The sequence below is a fragment of the Platalea leucorodia genome, assembly GCF_965183815.1.
Source record: "Platalea leucorodia genome assembly, chromosome: 21".
NCBI classification, from domain to species: Eukaryota; Metazoa; Chordata; class Aves; order Pelecaniformes; family Threskiornithidae; genus Platalea; species Platalea leucorodia.
Genome location: NC_138843.1, coordinates 1,939,023 through 1,965,276, shown reverse-complemented (window position 1 = coordinate 1,965,276; position 26,254 = coordinate 1,939,023). Strand labels below are relative to the sequence as shown.

Below are 26,254 nucleotides of genomic sequence, written 5' to 3'. Positions count from 1 at the left end.
GGGTTTCTCTGTCGATGAGCTGACTGATCTCTCCTGCTTTTCCTCTCCCTCCCTGTGCACAGCCAGGCTGGATCAGGGAACGCGCGTAGGTGTCCTGCCAAAGTCACGCCGGCTTCATTAGGATAATTTGCCAGCGGAAAAATCCCCAGGTAAGCGTTAACCACTCCGAACCCAGAAACAAAACCCCATCTGCTGGGAAACGAGGCTGTGGGGGGTTTCTCCAGCCTTTCCCTGGTGCGTGCGGTGGGGCTGGAGCCCAGAGCCGCTCCAAGCCGTGCCCTCGGCGATCTCCCGCTTAGGTTACGTCCTCCCGCACCAAACCCCCGCCGTGCTGCCTCCCCATCCCCCCCACGCCTTCATTCCCCTGGCTCATCAGCTCAGCGAGCTTAATCGTGAGCCAGCGATGGCTTTCTGTCTTCTCCGAGCTGGGAAAGCAAAGGGAGCGGGAGGTTTCCATCCGCCCAGGCGCGGTGGGGAGCGGCCGTCGCAGGGGTGGCCGCCCCGGGGGTGCAGCCTCTTCTCTGGAGCATCCTCAAAGGGAAAACCTCAGAGTCCCGGGGGCGGCGGGAGCCCAGAGCCCGACCCCGGAGCAGACGGGGCCCGTTGGGGTGACGAAGGGACCACACAGGAGGTGGGGAAACGGCTCCCGCCGTGGGAACGCGGCCGGGGAGCGGGAACCCCCCGGGGAAGCTGCAGCTCGAACCGCGGCAGCGGAGGGGGATGAGCCGTGCTCTGGATGGGTTTGGTGCTCGGAGCACGAGCAAAGCGAACAGCAAGGGAACGAGGCGGTGGGTTTGCTTTCTCAACGGGCCAAGAAGCTGCTGGAGACCTGGATTTGTGGTTGTGCCCGAAGGTGCAGCTTATTGCAGGGGCACCCACCGGGAAAGCGCTTGGACGGGGAGATAACGCCCGCGATTTCCCCTCCAGCTGTGCTTCCCGGGGGCCGGCACTGGGAATCACGGGTCGCCGTGTCGGGTTTGGCGCCCACCTCTGCCAAAAGCGGGGCGGGAGGACGAGGCCCGGCGCCAGCCGGCGGATCACGGCGTGGCTGCTCCTTCCCGCGCAGGGGTCTTTGCCCATGTCTCAGCTCGGTTCTCCTGCAAATTCAGTTGCAATGAAACGATTCGGTGCCGGGGCAGCCGAGCAAGTTGATCTTCTCCTATAAAGGCTGAACAAGCCGCAGCAGATGGGGAGGAAGACCCTGGCTCCGGGCACTGGTGCTAACGCACCCACGGGGTCGCTGAGGATGCAGCAAGGAGCCGGAGGCTTTCCCGCATCCACCGGTGCATCCCGCGCGGACCGCGGGCATCCCTGGGCTCGCCCTTCCCCTGTCCCCCCGCAGCGATCCCGGCCGCAGCGGGGCCAAGCCTCCACGGGCAGGATTTGGGGCAGGAGGCAGCGATTCCCCCCCGTCCCGCGGCTCTGTGGGTGTCTGGGAGCAAAGCGGCGCTGGAGAAGGCAGGGAGCTGCTCCCGTGGGGCTCGTCCCGAGCGGCCCCGCTCCCCGGGGTGCCCCCAGCATCTCGGTGGGTGCCTGCACGGCGGCCGCGGCCGCGCCATCTGCAAAGTTATTAAGTCCCCGCAGCAGCCGAGGGATTACGGCCACCGATTAGAGCTTAAGACAAGAGTGACCTTGATCTTGAAACGTCCGAGGGCTCACAGAGCCGGGGGGCGCAGGGAAAACCATTCTGGAGGACGCAGGGTGCTGCGGGGGTCCTCGCCCTGCTCCTGCCCCGGGACCCCCGGGCCGGGGGGCTTTGCATGGATAAAATGGTGGGTGCCAGCTGCGGCGGCACCCAGAGCCGCGGGGGCTTGGTGCACGCTTGCTGGTAGCAGCATGCTTGCTGGTGCACACTTAACCGCGGTTGCACTCTTGGTGCACACTTGCCAGTGGGTGCACGCTTTTTGGTGCATGTTTGCAAGTGGGGGCATGCTTTTTGGTGCACGCTTGCTGGTGGGTGCACGCTTGCTGGTGCACACTTACCAGTGCGTGCTTGCCCGTGGCTGCGCTCTTGGTGCACGCTTGCCAGCAGGTGCACGGTTTTTGGTGCACGGTCACAAGCGGGTGCACGCTTTTCGGTGAACGTTTGCTGGTGGGTGCATGCTTTTTAATGCACGCTTACCAGTGCGTGCTTGCCCGTGGCTGCACTCTTGGTGCACGCTTGCTGGTAGGAGCATGCTTGCTGGTGCACACTTAACCGCGGTTGCACTCTTGGTGCACGCTTGCCAGTGGGTGCACGGTTGTGGGTGCACGCTTGCTGGGGGGTGCAGAGGGCCGGGGGCTGCCTGCCGGGGGTGGGACCCACCGCTTCCCTCCCCGTGCGTTGCCCCTTTAAGACGCGACGGGGCGGTGCTCTACGGGCGGGCGCGGTCACGTGGTTCCCCTCCCTCCCAAAGCGTTTCCGGTCAGTGCGGCGGAAGTGGCGTCGGTCCGGCCGCCGTAATGGCGGCGCCCAAGGTGAAGCAGGACATGGCCCCGCCGGGAGGCTACGGGCCCGTCGACTACAAGCGGCACCTTCCGCGCCGCGGCCTCTCAGGTGGGCGGCAGCCGGGGGAGCGAGGCCGGGACGGGCCCGGGAGGCCCTAAGGGCCCGTCCCGGCCTCGCTCCCCGGTGTCCCGGTCCCTCCGGTGCCCCCCGCTCACTCGCTCCCCTCCCGCCGCAGGTTACAGCCTCTTCGCGCTCGGCATCGGCAGTCTCCTGCTGGGCTACTACACCCTCATCAAGTGGAACCGGGAGCGCAGGTGCCTCATCCCCCCCCACCCCCCATCGCCATCCCGGTTCCCCTCCCGGTTCCCGGTTCCCCTCCCGGTGCCCCGCTGAGCTCTGACCCCATCCCAACACAGGCGGTTGCTCATCGAGGATCTGGAAGCGCGAATCGCCCTGATGCCGCTGCTCCAGGCCGAGTCGGATCGCAGGTACCGGGGGCTCGGGGGGGCGGCCCCACCGGGCGGCCCGGCCCGGGGCTCGGGGCCCGGGGCTCAGCCTTCCCCCTCTCTCGCAGAACCCTGCGCCTGCTGCGGCAGAACCTGGACGAGGAGGCCAAAATCATGAAGGACGTTCCTGGCTGGAAGGTTTGTGACGCACAAACCGGGATGGCGGCGGGGGGGCCGTGCCGGACGCTGCCCCTCCGTGCTCCCGGCTCCCACCGGGGCGGGGACCGGCCGTCCCGGTGCCTCCGGGTCCGAGTCCGGTCTCCTGGGAAGCTCAGGTTGCCCGGGCTTGAGGAAGCCCCCCAGGAGCCAGCGGCACGGGGGGCTACGCTGAGGGGTGATGCTCACCCCCACATCAGGGCCGCGAGCCGGGGGCGACGCCGGTCACCGCGGGGCGGCCGCGCCCCTGCCCCCCTCCACCGCCCTCTCCCCCCGCCCAGGTCGGCGAGTCCCTGTTCCACACCGACCGCTGGGTCCCCCCGACGCTGGACGAGCTCTACTACCTGCGCCCCGCCGCCGAGCTGGACAACGAGAAGTTCGGGCTGCAGTACTACGTCTGAGGCGCGGCGCTGCCCGCGCTGCCGGCTTCCCCGCTGCCGCGGCGGGGGCGGCGGCTGCCAGGTGCCGCCCATCCCCATATCTGTTATTAAAACCACGGGCATTCGCGGTGTCGGACACGGCGTCGTGCGTGTTCTTGTCCGGCCCCGTAGCCCCCAGCGGGGAATTGCGCCGTTCTCGGGGCGCTTGCTGCTCGCCCGCGGCCGGGGCGTCCCGGCTCTCGCTCCCGGAGCCCGGGGTTGGGGTGGGAGCCTGGGCAGGGCTGCGAGGGGCGGCCGGCGGCGGCGTGGCTGAGCCGGGCTGCGCTCCCGCTGCGAAAGCGCCCGAGAGGGGCCGCGTACCTGCGCTCCCGGCCCTGCCCCTGCCCTGCGGCGGGGACTTGTGTCCCTCCGTGCTGCGGTCGGGGTCTGGCAGGGGGTCGGGGTCTGGCAGGGGTCGGGGGTCGGCGGTCGGCGGGGAGCAGCCCTGCAGGCTCTGAGCTCGCCCTGTGGTCGCTGATGCCGCGGATGCGGCTTCCACCGGGGCGAAAAACACCGATTTTGAGTCTTTGCCGTCTTCCCGTTGCCTGGGGGAGGGAAGGGGCTTCCCGGGGTCTCTGCGGGGTGCGGGCAGCTGCCTCCTGCTGCCTGCGGGCCGAGGCGGGGCGACGGAGGCGATTTCGGGGGCCGGTGCGATGCTCCCGGCGGAGGGGGGGGGCCCGGGGGGGGCCGGGCCGGGCGGGGCGGGGGCAGCCGGAGCCGCCTCCCCCGGGCGGCACCGGGAAGCGCCGGGGGGGTCCGCGCCGCCGCCGCTCCCGCAGGGCTCCGCCGCTGCCCCGTGCCGCTGCCCGCCATGAGCTCCGCGCCCGGCCCCGGCCGGGAGCCGCCCCGGTACCTGAGGTGAGGGCGGGGGCCCGGGACCCCCCCGCGCCGCGCCGGGCGGGCACCGGGAGCGCCGGGATGGGGGGGCCCGGGGTCCCGCCGCGCCCCTCGCCCCGCGCCCGCTCCGGGGCTGCCGGGGCTCGGCCCCAGCGCAGCCGGGACCCCCAGCCCGTGCCCCCCCCCCCGCACCCCGGGCTGCTCCCGCTGCCCGCCGGGACGTGGCCGGCGCCGGCTCCGGGCGGGGCGCGGTGGGGACCCCGGGAGGGAGCTGGGGGGGCTCCCGCGGCCCCGCTGCTGGGGTGGGGACCCTCCGCTGCCCCGGGCCCCCCCTCGGCTCGGCTCCTGCCCCCTCGGTGCTCCCGGGCTCCTCCGGGCAGGGGCACGGCGCCGCCGGCCCCCGCGCTGTCCCCACGCGTGTCCCCCGCGGCGGCGGGTCCCCCGGGACGGTCCCAGCGCGGCTGCTCGCACCCCCGAGCCGCGGGGGCGGGGGGGGCTGGTACCCGAAGAGCCTCGGTTGCCAGAGCAACTGCATCCCGGGTCTCCATGGCTGCGGCAGGGACGGCTCCGGCAGCGCGGGGAGCGGAGCGGGGGGACCCCGGTCCGGGCGGGGCTGCAGCCTCCGGTGTCCCCCCCCCCGCACCCCGGCGGGGCGGGGGTCCCGCAGCCGAGCTGTGCCCGGGGGGCGGGAGGCGGGCGCGGAGCCGGGGTGCGGAGCCGGGATGCTGAACTGGGATGTGGAGCCGGGATGCAGAGGGGGTCACGGAGCTGGGATGCAGAACTGGGATGCAGAAAGGGGACACAGAGCCGGGATACAGAGCTGGATGCAGAACTGGGATGCAGAGGGGGGACACGGAGCCGGGATGCAGAGCTGGGATGCAGAGCCCGGGGTGCGCTGCTCCGGGGGCCGGGAGGGCACGCAGGGGGGATGCTCTCGAGCCCCTCGTCCCTCAGCTCCTCTCCCTCCTGCTCCCCGCAAGGTCTCTGCCCCGTCGGCGCAGCGGCAGCCCCAGCCATCCATCCTCCCCTCCAGGAGGCACCAGTAACTGGGTTGAACTGGGTCGGACTGGGCTTTGCTGGGTCTCCCCTGGGCTCTGGGGGGTATCGACCCCTGCGCAGGGGACGGGAGCGGCGTTCCCCCCCCCCGCCTCCCCAGGCCCTATAGCGAAGCCAAGCCGCAAAGCGCGGGGCGAGCGGGGAGGGCTGGTAGCCACCGTGCACCCCGGCGCGTGCTGGGGGCGGCTGCTGCTCCCGGGTGGGCAGCGAGCCAGGCCCCAGGGAGCCCCGTGGCGTCCCCCGCCCCCGGGGACGACGCCAGGAGAGCGGGAGCCAGCCCGGGCCCGGGCCCAGGCTTCCCTGCCAGCAGCGATTACGGGCAATGTTCTCCCCCGGAGCAAACGTGGGGAATTTTGTCAAGAGCCGAAATCTGCCTTTTGTTGGGTGACCGACAACACAGCTGCGCTGGGCCCGCGCGGCTCCGCCAGCCCTGGCACGGGAGCGGGGAGCGGGGGCTGGATTTGGCCCCTTTTCCCCCCTATTTGTCCACAGGACCCTGCTGGGGGGCGGGGGCCGGGCTGGGGCTCACTAGAGGGCACCAAAGGATTGGGGAGAGGGATAGGGATGGGATAGGGATAGGGATGGGATGGGGATAGGGATGGGATGGGTGGGATGGGATGGGATAGGGATAGGGATAGGGATGGGATGGGATAGGGATGGGTGGGATGGGATGGGATGAGATGGGATAGGGATGGGATGGGGCAGGACGAGGTGTTTCTGGGGGTCTGCCAGGATGGCCGGGGGTCTGTGGGGTCAGCCACAATGGCCGGGGGATGTCGGATGAAACGGTCTCTGGGGGCTGCCAGGACACCCAGGACAGCACGGTACAGGGTCTGCGGGGACATGGGGGCTCTGGGGGCTGCCAGGACACCCAGGACAGCGCGGTACAGGGTCTGCGGGGACATGGGGGCTCTGGGGGCTGCCAGGACACCCAGGACAGCGCGGTACAGGGTCTGCGGGGACATGGGGGCTCTGGGGGCTGCCAGGACACCCAGGGGACGTGGCTGGTCCGTGGGGTCAGCCTGGACGCTGTGGGGCCACCCCGCAGCCAGGGACGCGGCAGGACCCCGGCCCCGTAACCCCTCCAGCACCGCGCCATTCCCGCGCGTGGCAGGGGGCCAGCGGGTCCCCTCCCTGCGGCTGGGGCCGAGCGGGGTGTGAGTGTGCACCCCAAAACGGGAGCATGGCTGGGGCCAGGGCGCCCCAGCTCCCCCACGGGGCTGCGGGTTTTCACCCCTGGGCCGCCGGGATCCCGACTCCGGCCTCTCCCGGGGGCCAGATTTCGCCGTCCCTTCCATAACAAGCGCAGCGGCGCGCTGGATCCGGCACACGCTGTTCCCATCCGCGGCGCAGGTGAGCCAACAGATGTGAGCAATTATTGTCCAATTTGGAGGCTCCCCGGCCCTGCCAACTTTTGGGCTCGGCAGCGCAGGAACAACCGCAGCATTGTTCGCCTTTATGTAACAGCCCGATCCCCGCGAGCCCGGGGCCGCTGCCAGGGCCGTGCCTCGCACGAAACGCAGCCCCCACCCCGCGGTGCCAAGGCCCCGAATCTGCCGGCCGTGCACCTCCCAAGCCCCGAGCCGCTGGCTGTGCCCACCCTGAGCCCCGCGAGCCCCCAGCCCAGCACCCCCGAGCATCCCCTGCCCTGCACCCTGGGGACGGAGCGGGGTCCCGAGGGGCTCAGCGCCAGGGGTGGGGGGATGTCCCCATCCTCACTGCCGCCCGCTCCCCCCACAGCAAGGCGGAGGCGGAGGCCATCGAGAAGGAGCTGCTGGAGGATTACCGGTTTGGGCGGCAGCAGCTGATCGAGATCTGGGGACACGCCTGTGCCATGGCCGTCACCAAGGTGAGGTGGCCAGCGGGGCCGGGGCACCCCACCGGGGCCGGGGGCTTCGCTGGCGGCTGCTCCCCCCGCCTCGTCCCATCCCGTCCCCCTGCGTGGCTTTTCCCACGCCCGGCTGTGGTCCCCCTCCCGCCCCAGACCGAGGTGTGGGGACAGGGGACAGCCAGGGCTCGTGGCAGAGCCCAGCGGGAAGCGATGCTCCGGCCGTGCCAGGGCCGCGGCCTCTCCCTGGGTGGGTTTTTTTGCATTCCCCCGCCACCCTTCGTGATTTCCCCTGGGGCGCATCGGGCTCCCCCGGGGCCGTGGGTTACAGCCTCCGCGGGGTGCTCAGCCCTTCCCTGGGGTGTCGGCACGGCCAGGCCCCGGCTGCCCCTGCCGTGTGCGGGGAGGAGGGTGCTGGGGGGCTCCCCGGGCTCCCCATGCCCTGGCACTGCTCGCCTGCGGCTGGGAGCCCCGCGTGCTCATGCTGGGTGCGAGGAGGAGGAGGAGGAGGAGGCAGCAGCCGGGCTCCGGGCAGCGCGGGCGAGCGGAGGTGCAGCATCAAGGGCAGCTTTGTGCCTCGGAGGCCGGCGAGCTCCGCGCCCGCCTGGCTCAGATTTTCCGTTGGAGGTGTCTGGACCGTTTTCTGCCTTCCCCTTCTCGAAGGGCAGAGGAGTTGCCTGAGGAGGGGAAATATTTGGGTGTTGGGGCCTCCCTGGATCCCGGTGCTGCCTCGGGACTGGTCCTGGTCCCACGGCGTGGGGCTGCCTGCCCCTCCAGGGCCCCCGTATCGCAGCATCCCAGCTCCACCGCCAGCCCCAGCTGGGGAGAGCGGGGCCGAGCATCCTCCTCTTCCTCATGGGGGCTGAGCCCGGGAAAGCATCCATGGTCCCCAGCTTGGGTGTCCCCCCACCCAGGCAGGGTCCCCAGCATCGTCCCCTCCCGGCACGTTCCCGGGAGCCACAAGGCAGCTGGCAGCGCGCCGGCGCTGGGGCAGGGCCAGGGCCAGGCAAGCGCGGCTTTGTCCAGCGCCCCGGCGGCTGCGAGCAGGCCGTGCTGCTCGGGTCTCTGGCGGCTGGATGGGACCAGGAGCCAGGCTCCGAGAGCAGGAAAAAAATCCGTCAATGGATAAACAGAGCCTCCCTTCGCAGGCTGCTGGTATGTGGAGCACGCGGCCGCCTCCCTGCAGGCTGGCGGGGAGCCCCGTCCTGCCACGGGCATCGTCCCTGTCCTGGGCACCGTCCTCGTCCCGCCACGGGCACCATCCCCATCCCGCTGTGGGCACCATCGGCATCCCGCCACGGGCATCATCCCCATCCCGCTGTGGGCACCATCGGCATCCCGCCACGGGCACCATCCCCATCCCGCTGTGGGCACCATCGGCATCCCGCCACGGGCACCATCCCCATCCCGCTGTGGGCACCATCGGCATCCCGCCACGGGCACCATCCCCATCCCGCTGTGGGCACCATCGGCATCCCGCCACGGGCACCATCCCCATCCCGCTGTGGGCACCATCGGCATCCCGCCACGGGCACCATCCCCATCCCGCTGTGGGCACCATCGGCATCCCGCCATGGGCATCATCCCCATCCCGCTGTGGGCACTATCGGCATCCCGCCATGGGCACCATCCCCATCCCGCTGTGGGTGTCATCTGCATCCCGCCACGGGCACCATCCCCATCCCGCTGTGGGCACCATCGGCATCCCGCCATGGGCACCATCCCCATCCCGCTCTGGGCACCATCGGCATCCCGCCATGGGCACCATCCCCATCCCGCTGTGGGTGTCATCTGCATCCCGCCATGGGCACCATCCCCATCCCGCTGTGGGCACCATCGGCATCCCGCCGCGGGCACCATCCCCATCCCGCTGTGGGTGTCATCTGCATCCCGCCATGGGCACCATCCCCATCCCGCTGTGGGCACCATCCCCATCCCGCCGCGGGCATCATCCCCATCCCGCTGTGGGCACCATCGGCATCCTGCCACGGGCACCATCCCCATCCCGCTGTGGGCACCGTCCTCGTCCCGCCATGGGCACCATCCCCATCCCGCTGTGGGTGTCATCTGCATCCCGCCACGGGCATCATCCTCATCCCACTACAGGGCCCATCCTGCCCTGGGTGCCAGCCACGTCCTGCTGTGGATGCTGTCCCCATCCCATCACGTGCCCCGTCTTGCCATGGGTGCCATCCCCGCCCTGCCATGGGTGCCATCCCCGCCCTGCCGTGGGTGCCATCCCCGCCCCACCGTGCACGGTGCTGCCCACCCAGCAGCACATGCCGACCGCGGGTCCATCTGCCCCTCGAGCCCTGGTCCCCCCGTCCCTGCCCCGTCCTCGGCGCTGGGTGCCATCCCCAGGGCTGACCCGGGGGGCCGGGGCTCGGCGGTGGTGTGACGTCCCCGTCTCCTCTCGGCAGGCCTTCCCGCTGCCGTCCCTGCCGCGGAAGCAGCCCACGGTGCTGGTGGTCTGCGGCCCGGCGCAGAACGGGGCCATCGGGCTGGTGTGCGCCCGGCACCTGCGGATCTTTGTAGGTATCTTCCTCCCTTCCTCCTCCTCTTCCTCCTCTTCATCCCCAAGTGGTGCTGGGCTCCAATGCCGCATCCCCGCTATCCACTGTGCAGGACTACGAACCCACCATCTTCTACCCCAAACGCTCCCCGGACCCCCTGTACCGGGATTTCACGACGCAGTGCGAGAAGATGGACATCCCCTTCCTCTCCTACCTCCCCACCGAGGTGAGCCCCCCCGCCGCCGCCGCGCTCACCGGCTGACGTGGTTGAGTTTATTATTCTTTTTGATTCCTTCCCCTCCCGCCCCCGGCTCTGCTGGGAGCCCGGGGATGCCATGAAATCCAGCGGCGGCCGCTGCGGCCCCGCCAGCCACCGGCTCTGTTGTTGTTGGAAGCGCCGGGCTCGGCGGGAGGAATGTGACCCGAAAGCGCTGCCCTGGCCGGGGCTGCGCGTCTCGGCGTGCCGGGCTCTGCCCCGCCACCGCGCCCCTCGTCCCCCGCTCCCCGCCTCGGCCGGGGGGGGACAGTTTTTGGCAGTAGCGGCCGGGTGAGTCTATTTAGGCAGGAAGACGGGATCCCCGCGCGGGGCTCGGTGCCTGTCCCATGGGGGGTGGCCGGGGGAGCCCCCCGCCGCTGCCCACCGTGTCCCCGTCCCCCCAGGTGCAGCTGATCAATGACGCCTACAACGCCGTGGTGGACGCCGTGCTGGGAGCCGAGGCGGAGGCGGGCGAGGGGAGGGAGCCCTGCGCCGCCATCCTGGCCACCCTGAAGCACGTCCGCATCCCCATCGTCAGCCTGGACGTGCCCTCAGGTCCGGCACCGCGCTCAGCACAGGCAGGATAGGACCCCTGCAGGGTGCTGCACCCCGCACCCCGGGCTTGTCACCCTGCCCACCGCGGCATCGCCCTGGGCTCGGCGCCTGGGCGGGCGGGGAGCCCCCGCGGTGCCCTCCCAGGGTGGGGACAGCCCTGGGGACCCCCCGCTCTGCCCCCCCCAGCCTGGCAGCATCCTCACCGGGAGCCGGGGCTGGCAGCCGCTCGCCGCGGATGCATTCAGGGCATCCACGATAAATAACAAACTCCCTGAACTGAGACATGATGTAATTTGAAAACACCCGGGCGTCTGGTAGCCAGGCCTGGAATTGCCATCACCCCCCCCGCCGCGTCCACTCCCGCCGCAGGAGCAAACAGGAGCCCTCGGCACGGCCGCCGGTGAATCCCCACCGAGAAAAACCCCGCGTGGTGCCAGGATGCGGCCGGAGCCGCGCAGGGTGGCGATGCTGGGGGGGGACACACGCACCCCATCCTCCCTGTGCCCTCCCCATCTCCGTCACCCCAGAGCATCCTCCACCGGCGCACCGGCTCGGAGCTGCCGGCAGCACCGCGTCCCCTGGGGCCACCCCCTGACCCCCTCCCTGTGTCTTTTCTGCTGTCGCAGGGTGGGACGTGGAGGCCGGGAGCAGCGGCGGGATCAGCCCCGATGTCCTGGTGTCGCTGTCGGCGCCCAAGCAGTGCGCCCGCCGCTTCCTGGGCCGCCAGCACTTCGTGGCCGGTCGGTTCCTCCCCTACGACGTGCAGAAGAAGTTTGAGCTCAACCCACCCGAGTACCCCGGCACCGAGTGCGTGGTGGCCCTGCGAGCCCCCCGGGAATAAAGCGCTTGGTGGCTCTTCCCCGGGGCCGGTGTCTGCCTGGGGACACGGGGTGAGGGGACGGTGGCCTCCCGGTAGGATTTGGGCCGGGGGCTTGTGCCGCGACTCGGTTCCATACCCCATCCACGCCGGGGGACTCGGCCCCATGCACGGCTCGACCGCCCACGCCGTGTCCCCTGGGATCTGTCGCCAACCTGCTGTCAGGGACAGACCCGGTGTGACCTCCTCTATCGCCCGTCCCACGGGGACGTGGGCAGCCACCGGGGTCCCATGGGTGGCTGCGGGGTCCCCGGTGCTGCCGCATCCCCCCATAGCCTGAACCCCCCGAATGTGCTGGGGAGGGGTCCCCATCCCCCGGGGGAGCAGCCCCCTCGCTGTGGGGTGTTTAATTAACAGGGATGGCAGTGACGAGCCACCGCTGGGGACCGTCCCCACCTGCCCCAGCAGAGAGGGTGTTCTTGACCCCGCAACAGCGCTGGGAGCTGCCTCCCTGCCCCAGGGAGCTCGGTGCAGCCGGAGTTTTGGGGAATGCAGGGAATGTGCCGGGATTTCCGCCGGCCGGGCTGCGGGAGGGGGCTGCGGTCCCCAGCCGTGGGCAGCTGAGGTTTGGGGGTGATCCTGGGGGGGCCCCCACCCCGTCACCCCCCTCGCACCATCACACGCCAGCGCCGCTGGGTGCTTTGCATCCTGCAGCCCTGAGGGGCAGCCGGGGCCATGGGTGCACCGAGCTCTGCACGGCCTCAGCTCCACCTCGGCATCGGTACGCGGGCGGCTCCGGCACACCCACGTGGGCCAGGTCACGGCGCGGGCGCCCACCGGCCCCGCCAGCCCCCCGTGCCCCGAGGCAGCGGGTGCCAGGGGAGCGCTGGCACCCCAACCCCAACGGCAGGAGCGCCGAGGTCGGGCTCGCTCGGCTTTTTCCCTTCCCTCCCCTCCGCATTCCCAAGTGCATCCAATTTTAGCAGCTTTGCAAAAACAAACCCTCAAGTTTCCCGGGCTGGAGCGGCGAGCGGCAGCGCGTGGCCGGCTCGCCGGGGAGGGCTCCTTCCCGCTTCCCTCTTGACTCCGATCCAGCCGCGGCAGAGCCGACGGCCCCGAGTGCCAGGAGCCGATTGCTGCTGTCTGCCGACGCGAGGGGGAAAGGCCTCATATATAGACCCACGGTGCTGCCGCGCTCGCAGTCGCCGGCCGACCTGCCGCCGTGCGGGCAGCCATGGGGGAGCTGGCGCTGGCCCTCCTGGCTCTCGCCGCCCTGCACGGTGCCGGGGCACCAGGTAAGGCCGGGTCTGCCGGCTAGCCACGGCACGGGGACCCATCCGTGCTGCCGGCCGGGGGCATCCCTGCCGTCCCAGGGTGATGCGGGGCAGGATGGGGATGGGGCTGAGCGCTCGCCAGATGTGTGCCAGGGCCAGATGTGCCGGGGCCAGATGTGTGCCAGGGTCAGAGGTGCGCCAGGGTTGTGGTCACGGCTGGGGACGGTCCCTCCGGCATCTGCCGGTGGGAGGACGTGTTGGCGAGGCTCAGGGCAGTTTTGCCCTCCCCGGGGCCATGTCACCGGAGGGACGGGGACGTGCCCCGCGCCGTGTCCCCGCCAGCCCTGCCTGCTCCGGCGCTGGATGGCTGAGCACCTGCGGGAAGCCCCGGCTGGCTCGGCCACCCCAGCGGCTCCATGGGGCTTTTGCCCCCTGGTGCTGAGGCCCCCCAGCCCCGCGGGGGTCTCCGCAAGGTGCCAAGGGCAGCGTCCGTGCGAGACTGAGCCGGGAATGTCCCCGCTCTGGGGACAAAACCCACCTGCGGAACAGGGGCTGCGACGGGTCCCGCTGTCCCCCAGCTCCCTGCCAGCTGGGGGGGGGGACAGGAGGTGGCAGGGTCGAGTCCCCCCTGCCGTGGGATTGCTGCTGGTGGAGGGACGGTGCCCACTGCGTGCCCGTGGGGTGCCCGCGGGGTGCCCGAGTGGTGCTCACAGTGGTCCAGGCTGCACAGGAGCGTCTTGAGTGTTCGGCCGCATCCTGCCTGGTGCCCGTGGGTGACAGGCACCAGGAGCCAGGTTTCTCTCCAGGGACCCGCTCCCTGCATCCGTCCCCTCCAGCACGGCCAAACCCCGCGTCTCAGCACCCGGGATCACCCGCACGAGGGGCAGGCGGGCACGGCTGCTCTTGGAGACCCCAGCTCCCTGGGGTTCGCTGCCGTGGGACGTGGCTGGCCGGGCTCGGTGGGAGCTGGGGGGGATACCCTCCACTCGGGGTGCACAGCGAGCCGCCCTGGGCCGGCCACTGCCGTGGCAGCGTCTCCGCTTGCCGGCTGTGGTTTTACAGCCCAATTTCCTGCCACCTCCTGGTTTGGCTGGTGCGGCTCAGCGTGACGCCGGGTTCGTGCTGTGGCCTCGGCATGGCGGGTGCGTGCGGGGGCACCCCGGCTCATCTCATCGTCCCACATCACCCCCGGGGCTGAGCTTGCCCCGGGGCAGCCGGGAGCTCGCAGGCAGCATTTCCCCGGTGTACAGCCTGTGGACATGGCGTGGGGCCCAGCATGGCCAGCCTCGCCACACGGCACCAGCCTCGGCTGCCCCTTGGTCCATCCCCGGCTGGCCGGGGGGCTGCAGCCCATCCTCGGCCACCCTGGACGACGACACCACCAGTTTGGCCCCATGGAGCTGGTAAATCCTGCCCTGAGCCCCTTGCCCGGCTGACAATGTGGGGCCAGGGGGCTCAGGGTGGGAGGAGGTCCCCATCCGTGCTGGGACGTGGTCCGTCCTGGCGCCGGCTGAGCTTTGCTGCACGATGTTGGTGCCCACGGCTCAGCGAGGGACCGGCTGGGCACCGTTGGGTGCCCTGGGGAGAGGGTGCCCCGGCACCAGGTGCTCTTACCCTGTGCTTCCCCCAGAGCCCATGGAGAACGACTCGGAGCCGGGTAAGAGCGGCGCGGCGGGGAAGCCTTGGAAAGCAGCCCCCAGCCTGGCAGACCTTGACCTGGACACGGCAGGTACGGCTGTCCCCGAGCCCCCTCCAGACATTGTCCCGCTGGGGACCCGCGGCAGGGACGCCCCAAAGGGGCTGCACGGGGCAATGCCCACCACGCCAGAGGTGCCATCTCCCCCCACGGTGGTGTCCCCATGGGACCCTCGCAGCAGGGCCGTGGTGTCCACCCTGCGCACCCCGAGGCTCCCGCACCGCATCCCCTCGGTGCCCTCCATCCCCGCGTGCTTCATCTGCTGCTCCTCTGTCCGTGCAGCCCCCGACGTCCCTGAGCTGTCCCCAACCCCAGCGGCACCCCGGGGTGCTGAGGGACGGGGAGGGGGCTGCTCCCCATCCGCGCGTTCAGGGCTCGCTCCCTCCCAGGTGGAGGAGCCGAGTGGACGTCCTGGTTCAACATCGACCACCCCGGGGGGGACGGGGACTACGAGAGCCTCGAGGCCATTCGCTTCTACTACCGCGGGCGCGTCTGCGAGCGGCCGGTGGCCATCCAGGCCCGCACCACCGAGTGGGAGCTGCCCGAGGACGTGGGCGAGGTGGTGCACGTCAGCCCCAAGAAGGGTTTTCGCTGCGTCAACAAGGAGCAGCCGCAGGGCAAGACCTGCTCCAACTACCACATCCGCTTCCTCTGCCCGCTGGGTGAGTGCTGGTCCCCGTCGCGTCCCACCCCCAGACCCCGCTGGCACTTTGGGGGGGTCCGTACCCACTGCTGCGCTCACCCCTTGCTCGTCACTGCTGCTGTGTCCCACCGGCTGCTGCCGGACCTGCAGCTGCACCAGAGACCCCCCCAAGCAATCACCCCCCCGGGTGCGCGGTGCTGGGCACCATTCCGGGGGCAGCGTGCCCCCCGCGGAGCTGGGTGTGGGTGGTGGGTCCCCAGTTAACGCCTCTGCCCCCACTCAGAGCACATCTACTGGTCACACTGGTCTTCCTGGAGCCCCTGCTCGCGCAGCGCCTGCGGCAGCAGCGGCACCCAGACCCGCACCCGCCGCTGCGTCAATGCCCGGCTGGTGGCCGCACTCAAGGAGCTCAAGTGCAAGGGCAAAGCCGTGGAGCGACGGCCGTGCAGCGCTGGCCCCTGCCCAGGTAGGGACCCCGGCACCCCCACCAGCACCCGGCCGCCCCCCGGCTGCTGCTCACCGCCTGGTGCTGGCCACCTCCGGCTCCTCTCCCGGTGCCGGTGGCACAAGGGGTCCCGTGGGGCCGTTTGCACGTGGCGGCTGCCCCCACGCCGACGCGGCAGCTCCCCGGGTGAAGCCACCGCTGCCTGCACATCATCAGCTTAATTGCAATAACAGAGGCCGCGCTGGTAAAAATAGCTTGGCAGGGGCGCGCGGGGGTGAGCCGGGGCTGGCCAGGCACGGGCGGCTGGATGGAGCCTCCCCGGCTGGGGACCCCGCCATGTCCCCGCGGTGCAGGGCCACCCCGGGCTGGGGGCTGGGGGGAGCGCGGTGCCCAACGCCCGCCCGGCCTCTCCCCCGCAGAGCCGGTGTGGATGGAGTGGGGCGCCTGGGGCCCCTGTTCCCACAGCTGCGGCAGCGCCGGGACGCGCGTCCGGCGCCGGAGCTGCAAGAAAGCCAAGAAAATGCCGTGCACCGGCCGCCCCACCGAGGTGCAGAAATGCCCCCCCTCGCCCTGCCCAGGTACCTGCCCTCGGCAACGTGGGGACCCCCTCCCCAGTGCCCCCCACCCATGTGGCCCCACCGCCGGCCATGGCCATGGGGTCTGAGCGCCGTGCCGCTCCGCAGCCTGTCCCGAGCACACGCTGCAGGGCACCGTCGTCTCCGCCACCGGCGTGGTGCTGCCGGACGCCCGCATCTACCTGGAGGGCCGCCCGCCGGTGCTGCTGGCCCGCAGCGATGCCCGCGGGCGCTTTGCCGCGGCAGGGCTGTGCGAGGGCACTGCCGCCAACGTCAGCGCCCACCGCGAGGGCTTCGCCCCAGGACTGGCACCCGTCATCTCCAACGGCTCCGGCATTGCGGTGGCACACGTGGTGCTGCAGAGGCTGGGTGAGCATCGCGACGCGGGGCGGGGGCCGAGCCGTGCACCCCTCGAGGGACCTCCCCGAAGGGTGCACAGGGGGGGGGGAGTGATCCAGGGGGGCGGCCGCGGCTCGTTGCACCCTCTGCCGCATTCCTTCCCCGCAGAGAAGCCCTACATGGTGCTGCACCCCAAGGCGAAGGTGCGGGTGGCCAGGCAGGAGGTGACCTTCTGCTGCAAAGCCTCAGGCACCCCTGTGCCCAAGAAATATTACTGGTGAGCGGGATCCGGGTGGCGGAAAGCCGGGACTGGGGATGGTGGGGAAAGGCAGCCCCAGCCATGTCCCCGCTGAGCCCATCCCCGTCCCGGCAGGTACCACAACGGGACGCTGCTGGAGAGGAAGGTGCACCGCTATGGCAGCCGCCTGGTGCTGCGGGGGCTGGTGCCGGAGCAGGCTGGCACCTACCACTGCAAAGCCAGCACCGAGGCGGGTGCCATCAAATCGGCGCCGGCACAGCTCACCGTGCTGGGTGAGAACGGGATGGGCTTCGTTAGCGGCAGAATCGTGCCGGGATGGGGCGTGCGGTGGGGAGGGTCACCCTAACCCCCCTGTCCCCCCCATCCCCCCCAGCCGAGGGCCAGCAGAACTGCAAGCCGGAGCCTGAGCCGAGCCTCGTGGAGTTGCCCAGCGAGTGCCTGCAGGATGCCACCGGCTCCCGCTACTACAACGTGGGCCGCTGCCCACCCACCCCATGTGCCGGCAGCCCGGCCGACCAGTCGGAGTGCGGGGCAGACGCAGGGCGCTGCTGCGGGGTGCGGAGGATGGAGATGCGGGAGATCCCCTGCGCCGGCTCCCTGCTGCCCATCAAGGTGGTGGCCGAGTGTGGTTGCGGACCCTGCGCCCAGCCCCGCGTCCTGGTGCAGGGACGGGTGACGGCGGCCGACACCGGCGAGCCCCTGCGCTTCGGGCAGATCTTCCTGGGTGGGAGGAAGGTCGGCTTCACCGGCTACAAGGGCTCCTTCACCATCGAGGTGCCGCCGGACACGCAGCGCTTGGTGGCTCGCTTCGTGGACCGGCAGCAGAGGTTTGTGGATGCTGTCAAGGTCCTGCCCTTCAACCGTCGTGGCGGTGCCATCTACCAGGAGGTCAAGATGCTGCGGAAGAAGGAGCCGGTGGACCTGGACGGCAGCCGGAGCAACGCCATCCCACTGGGAGAGGCGAGCAGCCGGGAGCCCATCGGGGAGCTCGTCCTTCCCGCCGGTGCCTTCCTCCGTCCCTCCGGGGAGGTCTTCAGGGGCACGGTCAAAGCCAGTGTCACCTTCCTAGACCCCAGGGACATGGCGACGGCCACCGCCGCCTCCAGCGACCTCAGCTTTGCTGATGCTGAGGGGGAGATCGTCCCCCTGCGGACCTACGGCATGTTCGCCGTGGATTTTCGGGAAGGGGAGAGCGGCGCGGCGCTGCAGACGGGGCCGGTGGAGGTGCGGATGGACGCAGGGCAGGTCCAGATGCCGGAGCACCTGCAGAAGATGAAGTTGTGGTCCTTGAACCCTGAGACCGGCTTGTGGGAGGAGGAGGGGGACCTTCGCCCGGCCAGGGGGAGCCGGGGGAAGAGGGAGGAGAGAACCTTCCTGGTGGGGAACCTGGAGATCCGGGAGCGGCGTCTCTTCAACCTGGACGTGCCGGAGGACCGCCGCTGCTTCGTCAAGGTCAGGGCTTACAGCAATGAGAAGTTCAACCCCTACGAGCAACTGGAAGGGGTGGTCATCAACCTCATCAACCTGGAGCCCCAGCCCGGCTATCCCGCCAACCCCCGGGCATGGGGTCGCTTCGACAGCGTGGTGACGGGTCCCAACGGCGCCTGCCTGCCTGCTTTCTGCGACGGCCAGCGTCCCGATGCCTACTCTGCGTACGTCACTGCCACGCTGGGCGGGGAGGAGCTGGAAGCCGTGGCCTCCAGCCCCAAGCTCAACCCCAATGCCATTGGGGTGTCACAGCCCTACCTGGGCAAGCTGGGCTACCGCCGGTTGGACCACGATGACCCCAACTTGAAGAAGACAGCTTTCCAAATCAACATGGCCAAGCCTGACCCCAACAACGTTGACGAGACCAATGGTCCCATCTACCCTTACCGCAGCCTCGAGGAGTGTGAAAATGCACCTGTCAGCGCCAACCACCTCCGCTTCTACCGCGTGGAGGTGGACAAGTACGAGTACAACGTGGTGCCCTTCAAGGAGAGCGACCTGACCTCCTGGACCGGCGACTACCTCTCATGGTGGCCCAACCCTCAGGAGTTCAGGGCTTGTTTCATCAAGGTGCAGATCGAGGGGCCGCAGGAGTACATGGTGAGGTCCCGTAATGTGGGGGGCAGCCACCCTCGCACCCGGGGGCAGCTCTACGGGCTGCGTGACACCCGTAGCGTGCGGGACATGCTGCTGGAGAACACCTCGGGCGCCTGCGTGGAGTTCAAGTGCAGCGGGATGCTCTTCGACCAGAGCCTGGTGGATCGCACCTTAGTCTCCATCATCCCCCAAGGCAGCTGCCGCCGCACAGCCATCAACAGCCTCCTCCGGGAGTACCTGAGCCGTCACCCGCCCGTGGCGGAGAACAACCACACGGCCGCCTTCACCATGCTGGCACCAGTCGACCCGTTGGGTCACAACTATGGCATCTACACGGTGACGGACCAGAACCCGCGGTTGGCCAAGGAGATCGCCATCGGCCGCTGCTTTGACGGCACCTCCGATGGCTTCTCACGGGAGATGAAGGCAAACACCGGCACGGCCGTCACCTTCACCTGCCAGGAGCGGCCGGTGGGGCGGGAGAGTTTCTTCCAGCGCCTGCTGACAGCCCCGGCCGAGGCGCTGGCCGAGATCCGGCGGGAGATGGGGACCAGTGAGATGCGCCGGGCTCCCCCCGAGGTGATGGACTTCGCCTCCGGTGCCCGAGCCCCGGGCCCCACGGCCACTCGCCGGACCCCCAGCAGCCGGCGGAGGATGGGCCAGATCCGGGGGCAGCCGTGAGCGCCGCGGCCCCCCCGTGCCCCCTCCCCAGCTCAGCTCTGCCCTCCCTTTCCCTGTCGCTTTTACCCATGCTCATTTATAATGACCGAGGAGGGGGGACACACACGGGACACGTGGAGTGGGACCCTCCCGTCGTGCCCCCAGGGGACAGCGGGGCAGGGGGCCACCGGGACGTGGGGAGGGGGGTGACAGCGGGCAGCCCCCCCCAGCCTCGCCAGCCCCTCCCCGGTGCTGCCCCTGCCCTCGCCCCCAGCCCCGTGAGGGGCAGCTTTTGGTGCTCAGCCCCAGGGACCGCGGTGCCGGTGGTGCCGGCAGCGGGGCCGCGGCCCCACGGGGGTTATTTAAATAAAAAAGAATAAAAGAGGGGGTGGAAGCGAATAGGGGAAGGGGCTGGGATGGGAAGGGGTCCGCTGCCCGGTGCTTTGCCCTGTGCCCAGCAGCAAGGCTCTTGTGTGCCCGTGCCGGGGCCGGCGCTGGCCGAGGGAGCCGGGAGCACCCGCTGCATCCCTGCCCTGCACCCCACAAGGAAACTTGGGGTTTCTTTTGGGGAAAAACCCTGAAGATGTGGATAAAAAGCCCCCCCTGCGCTCTCTGCCCCGGCACGGTGCAGTGCCAGCTCTCCGGCCACGGCGCAGGGGCTCGGTGGCGTGCAGCGTGCTTGGGATGCCAGGCTCGGTCCCCACGACCTTCAGCTGAGCTCAGCGCAGAGCCCAGCTGGTCCTGATCCTGCACCAATCCTGCTGCCACCGACCCGGCTGTTTTGCCCTTGGGGAACATTTTGCCCCAACTACCTTTTACCCAGAGGAAAAACAAAAAAAAAGCATTTCTTAACCCCCCTCCCCATCACGGGGACCCCCCCTCGACTCCTGGGGCGCGCCGGGGCAGCGAGCGAGAGGCAGGATGCGGCCCTGCGGCAGCGGTGCTGGCGTGCACCGAGGGCGCGTGCGGATTTGTACATTATTTATTATGAAATATACGGTTGTGTCTACACCCGCCTGGCTGCTGGGCTTCTCTGGGGGTGCCCAGACCCGAGCAGGGGGGACGCGGGGACGTGTCCCCCCCGACTCCATCGCCTCCCGCCCCGCACGGTAGCACCGTCCCGGCGGCTCCTGTTTGCCTTGGGCCCGGTTCAGCCGGCTGGCGGCGGCGCGGGGAGAACCGCGCCAGCTCCCCGCGGCTGGGGGACGTGGCAGCCGGGGGGGGGCCCCATCCAGCCCCGTGGCCCCCCCGGCATGGGGATGCACCCAGCGCAGGAGCTGGGCACCCGCTGGGTGACCCCGGCCAGGGCAAAGGGCAGTGGGTCCGTCTGTCTGCTTGACGTCTGTCTGTCCCGCCTGGCTCACGGTACCGGGTGGGTTTTGCAGGCGTCCCCCCCCGCCGCGCCCCCTCCCACCCGCGGCTCCCAGTGGATGCTGTAATGGAACAGGCTGGGTTTACGGGGCCAAACCCCCCTGCTCCCGGGACAACGTTTCCCTTTTACAACATGGTTTGGCCGCGCCGCGGCATTTTTTCGCCCTTATACTGGATGCGGCCGCTCGCGAGATCAAAGGGGACGCGGGGCACCCGGGGGGCATGGGGGGCGCTTGCCAAATCGGTGGCCAAATCCCAGCCCCTCTCCCCATCCCGCCTGGATGGGAACCCACTGCTGCCGGACACCGGCACATCAGGCGGGCAACGCCGCGGCACGACGCAGGAGGAGGCACCTGAAATGCTGGGAGCCCATGGTGGGGGTCCCACCCCCCCCTCCAAAGCCTGGGTGCTGCCTCTCCCTGGGTGCTGCTTGTCCCTGGGGGCTGCCTGGCCTTGGGTGCTGGGAGCTGCCCCACCGGGAGCCACGTCCGCGCCGTGGGGGAAGGCCGGCGGATGCTCCCCCGCGGGCACCGCTGGCGGCAGCGCCGGTGGCCGGGGGGCCGGGGGGAGCGCCAGCGGGCAGGATTGTTTTCCACCATCTGGTTGGCTTGGTTGGAGGCAGCTGCGCAGGCAGGGCAGATGGAAGCAGCTCCTGCAGCTCTGCTGCTATTTATGGCGTCAGGAAGAAAAATGGGGCAAAAAAAGACAAAAAAGCAGCCGGTCGGACACCCCGTTTGCAACCCCTTGTGCTCACTGCTGTGCCTTGCTCTGTCTCACCAGATCCCATCCCAGCGCTGGCTGGGACCTCCGGCATCGTGCCACGGGGTGCTCCGGGCTCTGGGGGGAACGGGTGCAGGGGAGAGCCAAGGGGGTGGCCAGGGGCTCCCCCCAATCCCAGGGACATGGAGAAGGAGCCAGGGATGTGCCAGGTTTGCGGGAGGTCCGTGCTGGGTGTCCGGCCCAGCCCCGCATTCCCGAGGGCTGGAAACCCGCCCGGGGTCAGGGGCTGGGCTGGGGGCTGCAGCCAAACCCTCCTGCTGCTCCCCCCGGGTGTGGGACCCTCCGTGCAGGAGCTGAACCCACAGACCCCATCCCAAGGGTCCCACACCCTCCAGCCCTCGGGACAAGGAGCCCCTTGGTCCCAGTCCTGGCCCCGAATGCCCCCTGCGCTGGCCTGGGCCAGCCAGACCCACACTCCACCCGTGTGCTGTGGAGCATCATCGGGTACCAAAATACCCGGCCCCTCCCAGCTTCCAGGCGATGCTGAGCCTCTCGGTCCAGCCCAGGCTGATTACACGGCCGAGCGGCCAAGGCTGCCAGCTGGGACGCTTTTGTCTCTAATTCTTGTAATCGTTAGCAGAAACCACCGGCACGCGGCTCCGCACGACCCATGGTGGCTCGGGAGCGGAGTCCCCAGGGGCTGCGGGGGGGGGGGGGGGGAGCGCCGGGACCCCACACCGGACCCACAGGCTGTGGGATGGAGGGTCCAGAGGGGTTTTCTGCAACGCAACAGCTTTGGGGTCCAAACTGCCCTTTTTTGGCTTCCTCAGCCTCTTGGCATGAGCGATGCTCCCGGCTCAGCTCCGCAACGGGCAGGTGGGAGGCTGGGGCCCGAGCGAGGATCCCCTCGGTCCCCCACGGCTTTGGGCAAATGATGGGGTGCGGTGGGTCCTGGCCGTGGGTTTTGGGGTGGGCAAGGTGTGAGTGCAACACTGCCCTGCTCCCCGCTGCACCCAGCGCTGGTGGGTCCACCCAGCTCCGACGGTGCCTGGGAGGCAGAGACAGGGATGGAAACATCCCGGGATGGCTCCCGGGCGGTGGGATGCAGGCGAGGGGGCACGGCGAGAGCCCATCTCCGTGCGGGATGCATATCCCCATGGTGATGAGAAAGGCAGGTGGGGCCGGGCTCAGCTGCTTCTTGTTACCCCCGGCCAAAAGGGAACAGCAAAGCAGGGAAGGGAAAAAGGAGCCCGGGAGCCGGCAGCTCCCGTCCCGCCCCGCCAGCAATTAGGGATGGCCGGAGCCCAACGTAAATGAGCAGGACGGTGTGCCGGCACATCGGCACGTCCTTCGGTGCTGCCAGGGCCCCCGTGGAGGGGATGGGGCTGCTGTTTGCTTAGCCCCCCCCCCCCCGACAGCATCCCCACTTTGGGGTGCATCCCCCCAAAATCCCCACTGGCCCCACAGGGAGGAGGGAGCCGGGGCAGGGGCAGTGGGAAGGGGGTGCCGCCATGCTGCGTCCCACGAGCACGTCCCGGCGCTGGCCGGGAACAAAAGCTGCTCTGAGCAGCAGCCGGGAGCTGGAAAGCGCCTTGGGAAGCTGCTCGCTGTCTTTTTTTTTTTTTTTTAAATAATGGAAAATATAATGACAGTGCCTAAATTAAAATAATAAAAGAAACCAGCCAAAAAGCCAACCCAAAATAGGAGAGAAACCCACGTTTCAGGCTGAAAGGGAACAGGCGCGGGCAAGGGATGAAAGGGAAAAGCAGAGGCGCAGCGCCCGCCCGGGACCCTCGCAGCCCCCCGAGGGGCTGGGGGGGCCGCGCTGCCCGAGCACCTCGCAGGGCCAAGGCACGGGGCGAGGGCTGAGCGGGACATGGAGCATGGCCACCGCGGCAGGAGCTGCCCCCGTGCCCGGCCCCGGCCCCCGGCAGCCCAAAAATGTTCCCCCACGCGCCCCCCCTCCTCGTCGGCTTTGCTCCTTCGCACCACAGCCAGCGCTGCTGCTTCAGGGGCCGCATCCTGCCCAGGGCTCCAGCCCTGGGGGTGAGGAGGTGTCTCCTCTGTCCCCTGCCCTGAACTGGAGCATCCCCGGGGACCCCAAACCTGAGCATCCCTGAGGACCCCAAATTCAAGCATCCCTGGAGACCCCAAACCTGAGCATCCTCAGGCATCCAGAGCCTCCCCAGGGACCCCAAACCCAAGCAGCCCCAGGGACCCCAAACCCAAGCATCCCTGGGGATCCCAAACTGGAGCATCCCTGGGCATCCGGAGCATCCCTGGGCACCCGGCCGCGGGGGGACACAGGAGGTGCCAGCTCCCCGTCTCTGCTGTGATGGCAGGGCCAGGCCGGATCCAGCTGCCGAATTCCAGGCCGTCTGGCCAAGAGACGCTGCTCCGCTCCCGGCGCTCCCTCCGGACAACCTGCCGGAGCAGGAAAACAAACGGGCCTCGGACACGGACAAGCCAGAGGTGAGAGACCCCCGACCCCTCGCAAAGCGGGGACACTGGGGGCTATCGCTGTGTGTCCCACGGGAAAGGGGCCTCTGGGAACTGGGATTTGGGGGAAAAGAGTGGGAAGAGGGAAAGGGGTTGCCCAGAGCACTAACACTCGCTTTCCGAAGCGAGCCCGAGCCAGGACGCCACGGGGACGGCCGAGCTCCGCCGCACCGGGGCGGCTTCGGGGCAGCCCTTGACGATGCACATTCCTGTCCCAGTTGCTTTTTAGCTATGTTTTTTAAGAGTTGCATCTCAATATCTCGCTGTTCAAAGTGAGCTGGTTCTGGAAAAAACATCCATTCCCGTTTTTCAAGCTATTTTTGAAACCTTTGGCCTTCGTTCCTCTTCAGGTTCCAGACCATAAATAATAATAACAACATATTTAAAGTCTTTACGCTGACAGCTCACCGAATCTGCCAGAGCCTTTTAATTCTCCAGATGTTGAAAATCTGACTCAAAAACTTGAAATTTGGTAAATATTTTGTGTGTTTTTAATTTCACAGCTATTGCTTTTTATATCACATGAAGCAGCAGAATAAAAATACTAAGTGGAACAGCTATTTCTGGAGCTTTCTGGAGGAAAGGTGAGGCGGTAGCCGCTGGCTTCGCGTGCCAGGACGCGGCCGGAGCATCCCTGGGGCCGGGTGGCCCGTGCCAGGGCTCTGCGCCGGGGGTCTCGGCTCCCCGGCACAGTCGCAGAGGCGGGGGTGGTGGCACTGGCACGCAGCTGGCTATGGAAACACCACGACTGTGGGACCCCCCCCCCCCCGGACCCCCCGGCTCTGACCTGGCCTGGGCTGCTCCCGGCAGGCACCACCTTGGCCGGACTCGGATTTATTTGGGTGATCAGATCTGGTGTCAGGCACAGCGACATCCCCGGCTGCGGAGTGCTGCCCCTACCTTGCATCCCAGAGCCCATATCCCATATCCTGCATCCCATATCCCACGTCCAGCATCCAGCATCCTGCATCCCACATCCCATATTCCCATATCCTGCATCTCATACTTCATGTCTGGCATCATATATCCCATATCCTGCATCCCACACCCCATATCCTGCATCCCACATCCCATATCCTGCATCCCACATCCCATATCCCGCATCCAGCATCCCATATCCCATGTCCCATATTCCATAGTCCCATATCCTGCATCCCATATCTGGCATCCTATATTCCATATCCCATATTCTGCATCCCATATCCCGTATTCCATATCCCATATCCCACATCTCACATCCTATAGCCCGCATCCCACATCCTATATCACGTATCCCATATCCAGCTGTCACATCCCTCATCCCATACCCCATATCCCGCATCCCATGCCCCCCAACTCCTCCCAGCCCCACGCAGTGGCAGGGAGAGGAGCCGGGAATGCGGGAAGGGGCCTTTGGGACCGCGATGGACGGGCCGGCGTTCCCTTTCAGGGGACATTTCCCTGCTGAGAAACGCTAGCAGGAAAAGCATTAAAAAACCAGGATTTGAGCCCAACTCCTGGAAAAAAAGAGCGTTTCAGATTTCTCCCCGACAGAAGCAGAGCGTGCGCTGGCTCGGCCCCGCTCCCGGCTTCCCAAAACCCAGCCCATGCGGTGGCTGGCCCGCGGTGCTGCTCCCCAAGGATGGGAGCGGAGGGCTCGCAGCCCTTCCCCACCCTTTGCCCTCCCCTCCCCAGCTCTCCCCCGCCAAAAGCCCTCCCGAAGGCAGCCGAGTGCTCTGGGCTCCGGACGGGGACATCCCGTGAAAGCCTGGACCGGCGCGGCCATCACGGGCCAAGCGCCTGCCAGGAGGCAGGGCCGGATCCCGGCCCCGGCAGAGCCCCTTTGCCCAGCCGGAGCGGGGGCGGCTGTGCTGGGGAGAGCTGGGCTGGGGGCTGCTTCGCTGCAGCAGGATTTGCGGACTGGTACCAGCTACCCCAGTAACCCCACACCCAGTTACCCCACACCCCAGGTACCCCTGTACCCCAGGTACTCCATACCCCAGGCTCCCCATACCCTGAGTACCCCATACCCCTAATCCCCCATACCCCAGGCTCCCCATACCCCAGGCTCCCCATACCCCTCATCCCTCATACCCCAGGCACCCCGTACCCCTAATTCCCCATACCCCAGGTACCCCATACCCTGAGTACCCCATACCCCTAATCCCCCATACCCCAGGCACCCCGTACCCCTAATTCCCCATACCCCAGGTACCCCATACCCCGAGTACCCCATACCCCTAATCCCCCATACCCCAGGCACCCTGTACCCCTAATTCCCCATACCCCAGGTACCCCATATCCCCAAGTACCCTGTACCCTTAAATCCCCATACCCC

General features: G+C 68.9%; 3 protein-coding genes across 3 annotated transcripts; all 3 read left to right on the top strand.

Moving 5' to 3' along the window:
- Nucleotides 1-2,403: 2,403 nt before the first annotated feature.
- Nucleotides 2,404-3,606, top strand: NDUFA13 (NADH:ubiquinone oxidoreductase subunit A13). Its single transcript, XM_082330946.1, has 5 exons — nucleotides 2,404-2,536; nucleotides 2,664-2,742; nucleotides 2,845-2,916; nucleotides 3,003-3,072; nucleotides 3,372-3,606. Exons 1-5 carry the CDS (start codon nucleotides 2,443-2,445, stop codon nucleotides 3,489-3,491), a joined length of 435 nt encoding a protein of 144 aa, XP_082187072.1. The 5' UTR covers nucleotides 2,404-2,442; the 3' UTR covers nucleotides 3,492-3,606.
- Nucleotides 3,607-4,320: 714 nt separating this feature from the next.
- Nucleotides 4,321-11,395, top strand: YJEFN3 (YjeF N-terminal domain containing 3; the record flags this gene model as incomplete). Its single annotated transcript, XM_082331124.1, has 6 exons — nucleotides 4,321-4,367; nucleotides 7,143-7,251; nucleotides 9,651-9,761; nucleotides 9,856-9,969; nucleotides 10,404-10,554; nucleotides 11,181-11,395. 6 exons carry the CDS (start codon nucleotides 4,321-4,323, stop codon nucleotides 11,393-11,395), a joined length of 747 nt encoding a protein of 248 aa, XP_082187250.1.
- Nucleotides 11,396-12,605: 1,210 nt separating this feature from the next.
- Nucleotides 12,606-19,368, top strand: CILP2 (cartilage intermediate layer protein 2; the record flags this gene model as incomplete). The annotated part of the gene is made up of 9 exons (XM_082331509.1): nucleotides 12,606-12,666; nucleotides 14,276-14,374; nucleotides 14,731-15,003; nucleotides 15,268-15,450; nucleotides 15,849-16,007; nucleotides 16,113-16,373; nucleotides 16,512-16,620; nucleotides 16,717-16,874; nucleotides 16,976-19,368. 9 exons carry the CDS (start codon nucleotides 12,606-12,608, stop codon nucleotides 19,366-19,368), a joined length of 3,696 nt encoding a protein of 1,231 aa, XP_082187635.1.
- Nucleotides 19,369-26,254: the final 6,886 nt, after the last annotated feature.

Excerpts from the sequence above, each read along its gene's own strand:
- NDUFA13 (XM_082330946.1), top strand. The coding sequence starts at position 2,443 with ATGGCGGCGCCCAAGGTGAAGCAGGACATGGCCCCGCCGGGAGGCTAC. Across the intron at positions 2,537-2,663 it reads TCCGCGCCGCGGCCTCTCAG|GTTACAGCCTCTTCGCGCTC; the intron begins GTGGGCGGCAGC and ends CTCCCGCCGCAG. Across the intron at positions 2,917-3,002 it reads CAGGCCGAGTCGGATCGCAG|AACCCTGCGCCTGCTGCGGC; the intron begins GTACCGGGGGCT and ends CCTCTCTCGCAG.